Below are 15,138 nucleotides of genomic sequence, written 5' to 3'. Positions count from 1 at the left end.
AAGTGGTACAGCCGAAACATTTATAAGGTACAAGGAGGCCAATAAATCATGCAAGGAAGCTATAAGGCAAGCTAAAATTGCTATAGAAAAGGAAATTGCAGCTAGCAGTAAAAAAAATCCAAAATTATTTTTTAAATATGTTAATAGTAAAAAAAATGAAGCAGGAAGGGGTGGGACCCTTACTATCAGAGGGGGGTCAGCTGGTTGATGAAAACAAAATAAAAGCGCGGATTCTGAACTCATATTTTTCAAGTGAAGGTTTCCTTCTTAACAGTCCCAATTCTAGTAATACAACTAATGATGCATGGTTCACACATGAAGAAATTCAAAAGAGACTAGAACATGTTAAGATTAACAAAGGTCCAGGGCCAGATGGTATTCATCCCAGGGTAATTAGCGAGCTTAGCTCTGTGATTGCCAAACCTCTTTACTTAATTTTTCAGGATTCATTGAGATCTGGCATAGTGCAGAGAGACTGGCGAATTGCTAATGTGGTGCCTCTATTCAAAAAAGGATCCCGTTCTCAGCCTCAAAACTATAGGCCAGTTAGTCTGACGTCAGTGGTAGGAAAGCTTTTCGAAGGGTTAATAAAGGATAAGATACTGGACTTCATAGCAAATCATAATACTATGAGTTTGTGCCAGCATGGTTTTATGCGTAATAGATCTTGCCAGACTAACTTAATTTCTTTTTATGAGAATGTAAGTAGAGACCTCGATTCTGGGATGGCAGTGGATGTGATTTACTTAGACTTTGCTAAAGCATTTGATACAGTGCCACACAAAAGGTTACTGGTTAAATTAAGGAATGTTGGCCTGGAACATAGTATTTGTACCTGGATAGAGAACTGGCTAAAAGATAGACTACAAAGAGTGGTGGTAAATGGAACTTTTTCTAATTGGACCAGTGTTGTTAGTGGAGTACCACAGGGCTCTGTACTAGGTCCCTTGCTTTTCAACTTGTTTGTTAATGACCTGGAAGTGGGCATTGAAAGTACTGTTTCTATTTTTGCAGATGATACTAAATTGTGCAGAACTATAGGTTCCATGCAGGATACTGCCACTTTGCAGAGTGATTTGTCTAAACTGGAAAACTGGGCAACAAACTGGAAAATGAGGTTCAATGTTGATAAATGCAAGGTTATGCACTTTGGCAAAAATAATATAAATGCAAGTTATACACTAAATGGCAGTGTGTTGGGAGTTTCCTTAAATGAGAAGGATCTAGGGGTCTTTGTAGATAACACGTTGTCTAATTCTGGGCAGTGTCATTCTGTGGCTACTAAAGCAAATAAAGTTCTGTCTTGCATAAAAAAGGGCATTAACTCAAGGGATGAAAACATAATTATGCCTCTTTATAGGTCCCTGGTAAGGCCTCATCTGGAGTATGCAGTTCAGTTTTGGACTCCAGTCCTTAAGAGGGATATAAATGAGCTGGAGAGAGTGCAGAGACGTGCAACTAAATTGGTTAGAGGGACGGAAGACTTAAATTATGAGGGTAGACTGTCAAGGTTGGGGTTGTTTTCTCTGGAAAAAAGGCGCTGCCGAGGGGACATGATTACACTTTACAAGTACATTAGAGGACATTATAGACAAATGGCAGGGGACCTTTTTACCCATAAAGTGGATCACCGTACCAGAGGCCACCCCTTTAGACTAGAAGAAAAGAACTTTCATTTGAAGCAACGTAGGGGGTTCTTCACAGTCAGCACAGTGAGGTTGTGGAATGCACTGCCGGGGGATGTTGTGATGTCTGATTCAGTTAATGCCTATAAGAATGACTTGGATGATTTTTTGGACAGTCATAATATCAAAGGCTATTGTGATACTAAGCTCTATAGTTAGTATACGTATGGGTATATAGCATTTAATTAAAAGTAGGGAGGGGTGTGTGTATGGATGCTGGGTTTTCATTTGGAGGGGTTGAACTTGATGGACTTTGTCTTTTTTCAACCCAATTTAACTATGTAACTATGTAACTAAGGAGTACAAGAGTGCACCTCATAGTGGCCATTCAGCAAGTACTTTTTCCATTGGCTTTGTTGTGGTCTGCACCTTTGCGCTGAATAGAAAAGATCCAGGCAGAGGTGCAGACTACAGTGTCAAGGTCAGTCCTTACCGGTCTGGCTAAAAAAAGCATTGTGGCTCTTATAATAATCCACTAAAATAGATAGTTTATAAACCTGTCACAATAATAACAGTAATATTCACAAATTCTTGCAAGTTATTTCAGAGACTACCCACTTATAAGAATCTAATATGCTGGCTAGGAATTGCCAAAGATTGTCTGTGCTGCTTCCTGGTTACCTCATAAAAGTGTGTTTTTGAGCTGAAAACTGCCTGAACTAGTAGTGTCATTTGGGTTGATGCATTTTCAATTGTAGACTAGTGACTGGGGCTTGATGGGGGTTCGCTGATGCTGCAAGGGGGCAGGGCAGTGAGGTTAATGGGCAGGACAATTACTTCTTTGGGTGAGGATGTCAATGGGTGGTTTGCGTGCTGGATTTGGAAGGATAAGAATGCAAAAGGTAACATTTTAGCAGGCAGTTGGGCAGATCAATAATGGGATTACAGAGTATTACAAATTTGCTAGCAAGTACATTGCTGGTAAATTTGTAATACCCCCACGGCCGATATTTTTTTCAAAAATAATTTATTTGAGAAGTATTCATATAAGATCTTCCATCTCCATGATGGTGAAACGTCATATTTAAAATATTACATACATTTTCCTACATCAAGATCATAGGCGCAGTGTGACTGAGGTTAGACATTCCTAACATCAGAAATTTCGCTTTCCCGTTGTTACTCAGTCAACTCAATTTAGTTCAGGAGATGAGTTGTTTAATACAGTTTGTGAGAACATGTTATTGCTTTTATATAACCGCTAAACATAAAAAAAAAGTTTAACCATATCAATAATTAGATAAGTGTAGTAATCATTTCAAGTACTCTCTGTCTTTGTAGGTTTTCTTTGTCTCTAAGAAAACTCTGTTTGGAAGGCTTTCATACTGGAATTACTATTTGTACTTGTTCTATTCCCACTCCAAGGGTTATTGGTGGGTCTCCACTTATGGTTCTTATTATGTACTAGTCTGTATATTGAAAACATGCATGAAGTTTGACCTTTACTGTCTGTGGTATAATGTCCCGGCCTATATTTTAATGGCTAGGATAGTTAGACACTGACCAGGTGGCACCCCTAAGTGTCAAGTAAATAGGATAAGGTTTTATGCACATCTCCACCAGCCACAAATGTACCATCAGCTTAAGGATGCAAGTTCCTCTTTAATGGGTTTGGCTAGAATACCAATGATAAAATACAATGTGTGCCACAGTCCTTATGGCAGCGGGGTAAATGAGCCAAATGTTACAGTATTCCAAAGGAGTTAGTGTGACATATTTAAATGCTTTATATGACTGGACACTATACTACATGGCAAATAGGAGGTTAAAAAACTGTGTAGTACATTTACAATGTACAATTACAGAATAGAAGGTATATAAATAATACATTGCAAAACAGAATATTCTTTAATATACATCCTTTTTGTTAGTTTTCAGGCAGCTCAATAGTTCCATCGCCGTATCTCAGATGTCCGCAGGACAGTGTAAACTGGCCCCACTTATTCAAGTCATTCAGGATTGCAGTCATCTCTACCATTACACTGTCAAGCTTATGTTTAAGCTCCATTCATGTGAGTATTCCTTCTGCAAATAGTGTGTACCAAACATTTGAATCATAAATGTAACTTTAACTTTATTTTCTGTTCCTTAAATTGGTATAATGAAAAAGAAGAATCCATTTTGCTGAATGTGAGAGGACTAGTTAACTTGTATTCATATTTCAGCTAAATGTAAATCTGCAGCTGAAATAAGAGTTGCTAGCAAATGTTACAGGGCAGAATATGGAAACTGGTGTTCATTCCAGTCAGGGGAATGCTGAGACCAGAGTCTTCAGACTTTTAGGTTTAGTCCTCCCTAAACATAACATTTTGTTGGCATCCACAAAGACATTTAGATGGAACTAATGAAAGGCAGACAGTCAACCAATACAAATGAAACCTCAAGCAGCTTCTGTGGTGCACAAAATATCTCTTTATTATCACCTCTAGATATAAGCATTTCACGAATAAAAAACGGCCGTAGACTCACATAACTGATCACCTCAGTAAATAAGTTTGTACAGGCATGGAACCTGATATCCAAAATGCACAGGACAAGATAAGGGATCTTTCTGTAATTTGGCTCACCATACAGCTGAATTCAATAAAGATTTTTTATATGTTTGTTTTGATCAAGTACAAGGTAATAAAAATTGTGAAATACCTTAGTGATTATTTAAAGTTTAGGACAAGTAAGAACTTGTGCCATAAACAATGCAGTATGGTCTGGTGAATGGCCAATACAACCAAGTTATATGATAAATTATATCAAAACTGAATGTCAAGATGTCCTCCAATCAACTTCTGGTAAAGTGTAATTTCCTTGCTAAAATATTATTCCTGGGGTCGGATTGCAGTAATGATAATAGGAATCCATTCTTTTGATAACTGTGTGTGTTCTAATATTATTGAATGTACCTTTATTAAACTGTGTACCCATATATTGATCAACTTGTTAATCTATAATGAAATGTATCATTGAAATATATATATATCTATTTTACTCTGAAATCTAGGTCTGCCTCCCGATACTCTACAGGGACACAGAGATCGATTTCATGAACAGTTTCATAGGTATGAACGTAAATTCAAAAGTGTATACAAAAGAGAATATCAAAGTGGATTATAAATTAATTTTATGTTTTCCAGTTTAAAAAATTTCTTCAAACGGGCATCAGACATGCTTTACTTCAAGCGACTCATTCAGATCCCCCGTCTTCCTGATGTAAGTTTTTACTGATGATTTAAATGCATGGTATAAACAATGGTGATTTTAATAATTATAGACAGGTTTTTTAAAACTTTTTATAGAAGCAAACTAATTCACTAGTATGCTTCTACAAACTTACTTATAAATATGTTTTGTTTTTAAATCAGGGTCCACCCAACTTTTTGCGAGCTTCTGCCCTTGCTGAGCATGTTAAACCAGTGGTAGTTATTCCCAATGAAACTCCAGAAGATGAGGAACCACCAGAATCTCTGATTGAAATCAGCACAGCTCAGCCTGTGGAGCAAGAGCAGGTAACTCAATTCTTTCCATTATTTTGAAATACAGTACACTCACCAATAACAACATTATTGCTAACTGCCAGGACAGTTATCTTGCCAAATTTGATCTCATATTAAAGAGCATTCTGCTTTATTATGGCAACATTGACTGATAACAGGCAGGTGGTAGAATAAGGGCCCACTGTACTTTATTGGCAAAGGTGTATTTTTATTTCAAAGCGCAAAATAATAAAAGCAGGTACAAAGTTGTAATACAAACTAAAAGTTTATGCTTTGCCTGTGAGCTAAATCTTTCACTTGTTGGTCTGTTACAAAACTTAGCTGTAAAATATTTGACTTAAATTACAAACAGGTGAATGCCAAATGTATGATTTACATGCCCATTTTAAAGAGATGATGTGTAAACATGTGCCTCATGTTTGTTGTTCTGCTGCCTTAAACATTGCAGGATTCTATAAAAACATCTATAAAAGAGCTTATATTTAAAACATTTTTTCATAGAAATTACTTTTTATTAAGAATAGTGCAGTGACCTCTAGAAAGTACTGAATCAAAAGTGAAAGTAAGTGACTAAGGCATAGAGGTGGGATGGTAATATGATTGACAGCTCAGATTTTTAAATATATGTATAATAGGTATTCATGTTTAATTTGCAAAGGGCTTTTATTTTACAGTGTGGATGACAGGTCCCCTAAGAAACGTGCTATGAAATGCAGTAAACGGGAAAACATTCTTGCCATTATTTTTTTTAAAGTATCCTTGCTTTCACAAGTGCCTAAAGCTTTTGCTCAGTACTCTGTGTACAGTTTATGGAGGTCGTCCACTGTAGTTTGTTCCATGCATCACGGAGAACTTGCCACATTTACTCTATACTTACAGATTCTGGCCATCTTAAGGTGGCCATACACATAATTACAATTCTTAAAGATCGTTCGTTTTCATTAAAACATTGAATGCTAAATCTTCAGCTAAACAGGTAGAAACAATAGAATTCTACTTCTATCTGACGATTCAGCAGTATTCCCTGGTCCAATTGACGAGCCGACTGATATTTGAAATCTCAGTCGGCTTGTCTTTGTTTCATACCATCCGTTAAAGGATTTCTTGTTTGTTTTTTTACTGCAGATCTTTCTATATCTTTTTGTGCATAAGAATTTAGCTGTATTCAGTAGTGAGTGACGAACTTCATTTGCAGGGCACCTACAAACTTGCAGCAAACCTCTACTGTGTTTCACTATTGCCTGCAGTGCTTTTTTTCGGCACTTTCGCGGACAACCTGCTTTATGTTTATGACTAATGAGCCAAAATTTTTAATATTTAGGAGAAAGCACCTGCTGCTACTTTTCCATTTTTCTCCTTTCCAGTTCTTGTTTTTGTGCTTTGCAATCATTCGGCTTTGTTCCACCTTGGATGAATGCAAAATAAATGAATGTACAGCACAATTTAATATTTTACCTTTAGTTTCAGAATCTTAAAATCTGGTTATTATAGTTTTGTATTTCATTTGGGTACTTTAATTTTTGGTACTTTCAGCACTGCAATATACTGCATACTTTTCTCTTCTACTAGGTTGCGGAAGACCTATTTCAGCAAACATTTGGTCCTCCTAATGGCCTTATGAAAGATGACAGGTAAAAATCTTTTTGTTACTTTTTACAGTGTTACTCATTTTGCTACTTAAGGAGTACTCATAGTTAATGCAATTTAAAATACTGATCATTAATGATAGGCAAATCTGACCCATTTCACCAAAAATTTGCAAAACTGCAAAAATCTGCCTAAATGCATTGAAGTCTATGGGCAACAAAAGTCTGGTATGCAAATATGTTGCATATTGGATAGTTGGCTTACTACATGGAAAAAGTCAGCACTGCTTAGAAGTGTTTTAAAGGAGTTTTTCATCATTAAATTAACTTTTTTTTTTTTACAGCTATAGGATCCGTTATCCGGAAACCTGTTATCCAGAAAGCTCCAAATTATGTTATGGCTGTCTCCTACAGACTCCATTTTATTCAAATAATGAAATTTTTAAAAATTATTACCCTTTTCTCTGTAATAATAAAACCGTAGCTTGTACTTGATCCAAATTAAGATATAATTAATCCTTATTGGAAGCAAAACCAACCTATTGGGTTTGTTTAATGTATAATTGTTTTTCTAGTAGAATTTAGGTATGAAGATCCATATTACAGAAAGATCCGTTATCTGGAAAACCTGAGAACCCGAGCATTCTGGATAACAGGTCCTATACCTGTAGTATGATGTAGAGAGTGATATTCTGAGACAATTTGCAATTGTTTTTAATGTTGTATTATGTGATTTTTAAGTTACTAAACTTTTTTTTTTTCTGGCATTTTCAGCAGACTGGTTGCTAGGGTCCAAATTACCCTAGCATCCATGCATGAATTTGAATAGGAGACTGATATATGAATAGAAAAGGGCCTGAATAGAAAGATGAGTAATAAAAAGTAGCACTAACAATATATATGAAGCCTTAAAGAGCATTTGTTTTTAAGATGGGGTCAGTGACCCCATTTGAAAGTTGGAAGGAGTCAGAAGAAGAAGGCAAATAATTCAGAAACTATACAAGAAAAAAACCAAGGCCAGTTGAAAAGTTACTTAGAATTAGTCATTCTATAACATATTAAACAATATGATTTCTCCTATTTCTTAATTACAGACATTGCATACTAAGGAACTAGTTACCTGTGTTTTTATAATTTTCTTTACTTTTTTTATTTTGTGCAGGGTTTGCTTGTATAGCAATAATGTTTTTATTTTATCTTAAGGGACCTTCAAATTGAAAATCTGAAGAAGGAAATAGAATTGCTACGTGCTGAACTGGAGAAAATAAAGCTGGAGGTGAGATTGTACTTAGCAAGCTGATGTTAGAATTAGAGGGATTTGGCAAAAGACAAAAAAATTGATAATCTTGTCTCAGTGGCGGAACTATCGGGGGTGTAGAGGTGCAGCGGCACCAGGGTCCCGATGGGGCCCGCAACCCAGCAGTAGAGTAAAAGTTTATCCGGATCACTTCGATGCATGTGGCGTCACTGGTGGTGCATTGTGTGTGATGTCACTGACGGCGTGCACTTGTCTGCACGAACAGTTCTTTTTTCGCTCTAATTCCTCCTGGGGACTACAGGTAATAGTGGTGGGCAGTGGTCCATGGCACTGGTGCAAGGGGATCAGCATGGAAGGGGGCCATAGAACTAACATGGATAAAGGACAGAGCCTTGGGGATCTACAGTTATACCCCTGGTCCCTCAGATATAAAACTATCCCAGTTAATAATGTTATATTCTTTAAGGAGAAACATTTGTTCTTTAAGTTTATACCATCAGGGGGAAAACTAATCTTAACCCTTTTCATGTCAGCCTGGACTTCAGAAAAGTGCTGTTAGACAATGCAGTTTTTCCATACTGAAACCTTAATCCCATAAATGTAGGTAGGTACTGTGTAGTAAGACATCATGATTTATTCCTTAAAGGGATTCTGTCATTTTTATGATGTAGTTTTTATTTATAAATTGCACTGCAAATAATTCACTCTACCATATAAAATTTAATGCCTGAACCAGCAAGTGTATTCTTTTTAGTTGTAATGTTGGTATGAAGGTGCATCTCAGGTCATTTTGCCTGGCCATGTGCTTTCAGAAAGAGCCAGCACTTTAGGATGGAACTGTTTTCTGGCAGGCTGTTGTTTCTCCTACTCAATGTAACTGAATGTGTCGCAGTGGGACTTGGATTTTACTATAGATCTACCAGGCAACTGTTGTCTTGGGTTAGGGAGATCTGGTTAACTTCCCATTGTTCTGTTGTTAGGCTGCTGGAGGGGAAAGGGTGGGGGATGATATCACTCCAACTTGCAGTACAGCAGTAAAGAGTGACTGAAGTTTATCAGAGCACAAGTCACATGACTGGGGCACCTGGGAAACTGACAATATGTCTAGCCCCATGTCAGATTTCAAAATTAAATATAAAAAAATGGCAAATTCTGCTGTAGCAGCACTATTCCTTTAATCCTTAAGTTGTTGCCAGAAAGTGTGGATAGCAGTAGGGTATACTTTCCCATTAAATCAGAGCAAAATCATTTTATAATATTAATGTGACCAATTGTTTAGTCTGCTATCAGTGCAATGTGACATAATGACAAAGAGATATAACCTGGGGCGCAAACAGTCTGGGCAAAAAGTTCTTTTTTTTTTTACTCCAACTGCTCCTGGTTTTCACGGGCCCTGTCCCCCCCTCTCTGACAGTTGTTGTAGAGGCAGAGACCAGGGAGCAATGTTCCAACATGGCTATTCTGCCCAATGGGGTTCCAGGATCCAGCCAGGAGGCAGTACAACACTGCAAAAGAACTATGACATTAGGTCAGTAATGCTGTGTTCCAACCCAATGCATGAGGATGGGGGGGCGGCGGGGGTTAAGGGGGGCCCAGTTGTACATTTCCGTACCAGGGCCCCAAGGGGTCTAGTTACGCTACTGTCTTGTACGAATGCTGAAGATAAATTTCCCAATGACTTCTATAGCATCTCAACAGGTTTCAGGCTTAATTTTTCTTAAATGGCTGTTGTTTTTGTGAATAAGCTTGTGTACACATTTCTTCAACTGCACAGGGTTATGAATTTCTCTCTCAAGATGTAAGGACCCTGAGCATTCTGGATAACCGGTCCCACAACTGTACTAGTAATGTTTATCTTGGCAAACTTTCCTTTTATGTTCAATAGGCTCAAAAGTACATCTTGCAGCTGAAAGGCCAAATCAATACACTGGAGGCTGAGCTGGAGGAACAGAGGAAGCAGAAACAAAAGGCTTTAGTAGATAATGAACAGTTGCGGGATGAGTTGGAGAAGCTAAAGAAACAGCAGCTGGAAAATGACAAGACACAAGGAATCCTCGTAGAAACAGAGAGTAGGTGTCCTTTAAAAATAACTTTGTAAAAAATGTTTAAAGAACTAAATATATGAAATATATAAAAGTTTGCATGTTTAAGTTATATATTTAATTGTGCTTTTGATAGAGAAGATACAAGCAACAGAATTGCGCTACACCAAACTGAAAGAAAAGCACAATGAGCTCATCAATACCCACGCTGGACTTCTTAGAAAGGTAGCTAATTTTATTTGTCACATTTGTTCTTTGTATCCTATTGTGACTTATTTGGAAATAAAGATCATTTTGAAGTATTGATGTATAGACATTAAAAACCCCAATAAGGACATACTCGTGTCTAGGTGCTTAGTTGAAAATGTATTTCTCTGTCGTCTTAGGGGGACACAGGGACCGATGGGGTTAAGCTCCACCCTCCAGGAGGCAGGATACTTGAATAATTAAGGGGCGTGCCAACTTGGCTTAACCCCGCACACTGTGCTCAACGTTCAGTTTTTCAAGTGTCCTGCTACCAGGAGGATGGATTTCCCTTAGTGCGAAAGATTCTGCGGCCAGCTACAGCTGGCACTCGGGGTGACACCAGGAGCAGGCCTGCCTGCATCCTCACAGTTAGCCCCCACCATGGAAATAATTCACCGGGGTCAACTGCTAGCCTTAACGGCTATAATGACCACCCAGACAGTGTCTGCTTCCAATAGGTTGGCAGAGGGTCTGGCCGCTGTGAATACTCAAGTAAGTGATTCGGTCTACCACTATGGCCCCCTTATGCTATTGTGGCACCGGTTGTCAGATTGTCCACCCAGTCTCCCCAATCCCCTCCCCCTTCCATCTCCCTCCGCTTACCAGCGCTCCTCTGCTACCTTGAGTGCCTGGTTGTTTCATAAGTACACCAGGGAAAGGTCCGTTCTGGCTAGCAGTTATACTGTCAGAGAGGGGACTCTCTCTCCGGTGGCTCCGGTCCAGCAGAGCCTAAGTATCTGTCAGCTAGGCATGGAAGCCTCAGGGAGGTTTGTGGCAAGAGGCGCACCTTGAGTGGAGGGCAAGGGAGGTTCTTCGCGCAACAGCGTTTTGGCGCTCTTCGCTATTTTGGATCGGGTCCGCGGTGGAACGCATATACGTTCCATCTATCGTTTTGCCCCATTCACGCTGCTAGACACCCTGCGAGGAGCGGACACAGGGGAAGCAGGGGTGCTGACAAGTGCAGGAAGGTGAAAGCAGAACCTGAGTTTCTAGCTATACACCAGCTAAATAAAGTTACCTACTAGCACAGTAGCTGGAACTTGACCCAACCCAGCACACTGATTCGCCACTCAGTTGATACCCATGGCAGAAGGTAGACCCGTTGGATTATTCACAAGGGCGGGGGGAAGAACTCCCACACAGCACAGGTGACCTATTGCCTGCAGAAAATGCCAAATTAAAATTGCGGCGGGCCAGAGTGAGCTGCTGTGCAGACCTTTTTCAATGGGGCAAGGGGATTCCTCAGCTTCAGGGGCCAACCCCGTCCCAGCAGTGGCACAAACAGATAACACAGGGTCAGAAGTCCCTTCACAACAGCCAGGGCCCAGCTGGGCACAAGATCTGCCGGCTCCTTTCTGGGCAGTTCAACTGTCACAATCCTTAGCATCTCTACAAGGGCTTCCAGCCATTGCAGACAACTTTGGAAAGGCCTTGGCAAAGTTTAGTCACAGACCAGGCGCCAAGTGCAAACGCTCTGATGTTTCAAAGGTGATACTCTAAAGCTGGCCATAGACGCAAAGATCAGATCCTACGAATCGAGGATTTGTGCGATTTTCGTACGATCGGATCTTGGCATCTATGGCCAGCTTTACACATGCATCTCCCGAAGAGTCGTCTGTAGAACAGGCCTCCTCTCAGTCAGAGAGCAAAATACCACCTTCAGACGAGTCCTCAGGGGAGGAAGAGGAAAATCAAGACGGTGATCGAGACCGTGATTCCCAGCATGATGTCGATAAAATCATTAAAGGGGTACTTGACGTACTCTTATCTCACAAACAACAAAGCAAGCCGATTCAGGGCTGTTCAAGAGACAACACCAGTCCACTACAGGGTTTCCATCACACGAACAGCTGATGGACATGATACAAGAAGAATGGAACAATCCTGAACGAAAATTCCAAGCTACAAGGAAGTTTTCAAAGTCCTACCTGTTTCACAAAAATTTAGTGGATAAGTGGACCAATCCTCTGGTGGTGGACGCTCCAGTGTCCAGACTGTCAAAATCCACCACCCTGCTGGTAACTGACGCAGCCGCCTTTAAGAATCCGTCGGACAGAAGTCTGGAAGGCTTTCTAAGAGCAATTTATTTGTCTTCTGGTTTGACCCTGAGACCAGCCTGGCATCAGCCTGGGTGTCCCTACTCAGACATACAAGAAGGAGTACCCAGAACCGAGCTACTCTCTTCTGCGCAAAAAATTGCAGAAGCGTCTGCTTATCTCTGTGACACTACCCTCGATACTTCAGATCACAGCCCGAACATCGGCCCTGTCCATAGCAGCGCGCAAAACTGGTCAGCCGACCTAAGTTCCAAGAAATCACTCACCCCACTGCCGTTCAAAGGCCCACCACAACGTTCTCACTTTCGTAGCAAGGCCAATTATAAGGGTCCTCATGGAAAAACAACAAAACCTTCAACAAGCCCACAGGAGATAAGTCTACGACAGCCTTCCGGAATCGCTAGAGCAAAAAGGGGGCAAGCTACTATGATTCCGGGAGGTGTGGATCCATCATTCTTCAGATGCATGGGTCAACAAAATAGTCACAGAAGGTTATCGCCTCGACTTTTCAAACCCCCTCCCCCCAAAAATTTTTATGTCCAGAGTTCCGTCACACCCCAAAAAGGCACAAGCCTTCCTCCAATGCATTTCCAAACTGGAACACACCAGAGTAATTGTACCAGTGCCTCGGTCGGAGAGATTCTCGGGGTTCCACTCCAATCTGTTAATAGTTCCAAAGAAGGACGGCTCCTGCAGACCAGTCTTAGATCTCAAACAACTAAAGAAGTTTATCCGGTCTGTTCGTTTCAAGATGGAAACCCTCAGTTCAGTGATACGAGGAATGGAACAAGCGCAGCTCATGATGTTATTGGACATCAAGGATGCGTAACTCCATGTGCCAATTTGGCCCCCTCATCAGAAGTACCTCCGATTCGCATTTGCAAACCAACACTTCCAATTTGTGGCACTTCCGTTTGGTTTGTTGTCAGCACCATTGTTGTTCACCAAGCTTATGGCGGTGATGGCAGCTACCTTACAGCTACAAGGAATATCGGGGACTCATTATTTGGACGATCTGCTTCTGAAGGCCAGGTCAGAAGAGAAAGCCAAGGAAGACCTGAACAAGACAACTCGGCTGTTGCAGAGCTTCGGCTGGGCCATCAATTGGTCGAAGTCCAATCTACAGCCCAATTACCAGATGGTATTTCTAGGTCTGGAATTCAACACAATGACACAGTTGGTATGCCTTCCACACAAAAAACAACACAAGATCAGAGATAGTACAGTTACTGCTCTCCCACCAGAGGCTAACTGTCCACAGGGCAATGAAGGTCCTGGCGCTTATGGTGTCGACCATAGAAGCGGTACCCTTTGCACAGATTTACCTTCGAGCATTACAAGCAAATATTCTCTCAGCCTGGAAGGGAGGCCCCTTGTCTCGAGTGATCAATCTCTCTCAGGTGACAAGGAAGGCTCTTCAGTGGTGGTTGAGGATGGACAACCTGAACATGGGGCAATCCTGGGCAATTCCAGATTGGAATGTCATTTCCACGGACGATCTATCTGCACAAAGTCAATAGTCTCTCGAGGAGAACAAACTTCCCATAAACATCCTAGAGCTGCGGGCCGTAAAACTAGTGCTAAGCCATTGGTTGCAGCGCCTATACCAAAAGCCAGTTTGCATCCAAAGCGACATCATCACCCCAGTGGCGTACATAAATTGTCATGGAGGAACATGCAGCACTAAAGGAAGTGCAAGCAATACTTGAATGGGCAGAGGCCAACAGAGTATGATTGTCGGCCATTCACATTCCGGGAGTGTCCAACATAAAAGCAGACTTCCTCAGCAGGAATCAAGTACATCCGGGTGAATGGGGACTCCATCTGGAGGCATTCATGGAATTAGTAAATCTCTGGGGTCAGCCACAAATAGATCTGATGGCATCCAAAACTAATCGAAAAGTTCAGATGTTCTTTGCTCATGTGGATGGCATGACACAATCTTGGTCATTCAACCTAGCATGCATCTTTCCCCCTCTTCTGATGTTGACTCGAGTCCTCAAGAAAATCAGACAATCCGCAGCCACGGTTATTGTGGTAGCTCCATATTGGCCTCGAAGAACACGTTTCTCCGACATGCAAGAAATGTCAATAGACCAACCAATCCGTCTACAATGCAGACCAGATCTCCTCAGTCAGGGTCCAGTGACACATCCCAATCCCAGACTAAAAAAAACCATCAGACAAGCTTACTTGTCGAAAGGAAAAACACCACCCCAGGGTGTCAAGGTTCATTCCACAAGAGCAATGGGAGCCTCATCGGCATGGTGCAATGCTGCCTCATTGGATCAGATCTGCAGAGCAGCTACCTGGTCCTCTGCTCATACCTTTATTAAATTCTTCAGCTGAGGCCTCCCTCGGCCGCAAGGTGTTGCAGTCTGTTTTACACTAATTTATGTTCAATCTGGCTCTTCCCACCCTGCTGTTCTGGGACTGCTTTGTTAAGTCCCCATCGTTCCCTGTGTCCCCCTAAGACGACAGAGAAAATGGAATTTTTTCATACTCTCCGTTAAATCCGTTTCTCTGTAGTCGAAAGGGGGACACAGGGCTTCCCGCCCTAGGACAAGCCATTGACCAGATGGTCGTGTCCCGGATAATCCCGGGCTTTCATTCTGTCAAAGCTAAATATATATATATATATATATATATATATATATATATATATATATATATATATATATATATATATATATATATATATATATATATATATATAATGTTCAAAGTGGACCAGGACACCGAAGTTTTCAATCAAAAGAGTTTTATTTTAACATCA

General features: G+C 40.6%; 1 protein-coding gene across 1 annotated transcript in view; it reads left to right on the top strand.

Moving 5' to 3' along the window:
- The window catches only part of hip1r.L (huntingtin interacting protein 1 related L homeolog), a 65,254-nt gene that overhangs the window by 27,081 nt on the left and 23,035 nt on the right, over nt 1-15,138 (top strand). The window contains 8 exon segments of the mRNA NM_001093146.1: nt 3,557-3,697; nt 4,681-4,738; nt 4,814-4,889; nt 5,042-5,185; nt 6,743-6,804; nt 7,963-8,035; nt 9,903-10,086; nt 10,196-10,284. Of these exon segments, the coding sequence (NP_001086615.1) occupies nt 3,557-3,697; nt 4,681-4,738; nt 4,814-4,889; nt 5,042-5,185; nt 6,743-6,804; nt 7,963-8,035; nt 9,903-10,086; nt 10,196-10,284 (827 nt within the window).

This window comes from Xenopus laevis, chromosome 1L (genome assembly GCF_017654675.1).
Source record: "Xenopus laevis strain J_2021 chromosome 1L, Xenopus_laevis_v10.1, whole genome shotgun sequence".
NCBI classification, from domain to species: Eukaryota; Metazoa; Chordata; class Amphibia; order Anura; family Pipidae; genus Xenopus; species Xenopus laevis.
Note: the sequence above shows the minus strand (reverse complement) of the source record. Positions and strands in the feature narration are given on the sequence as shown.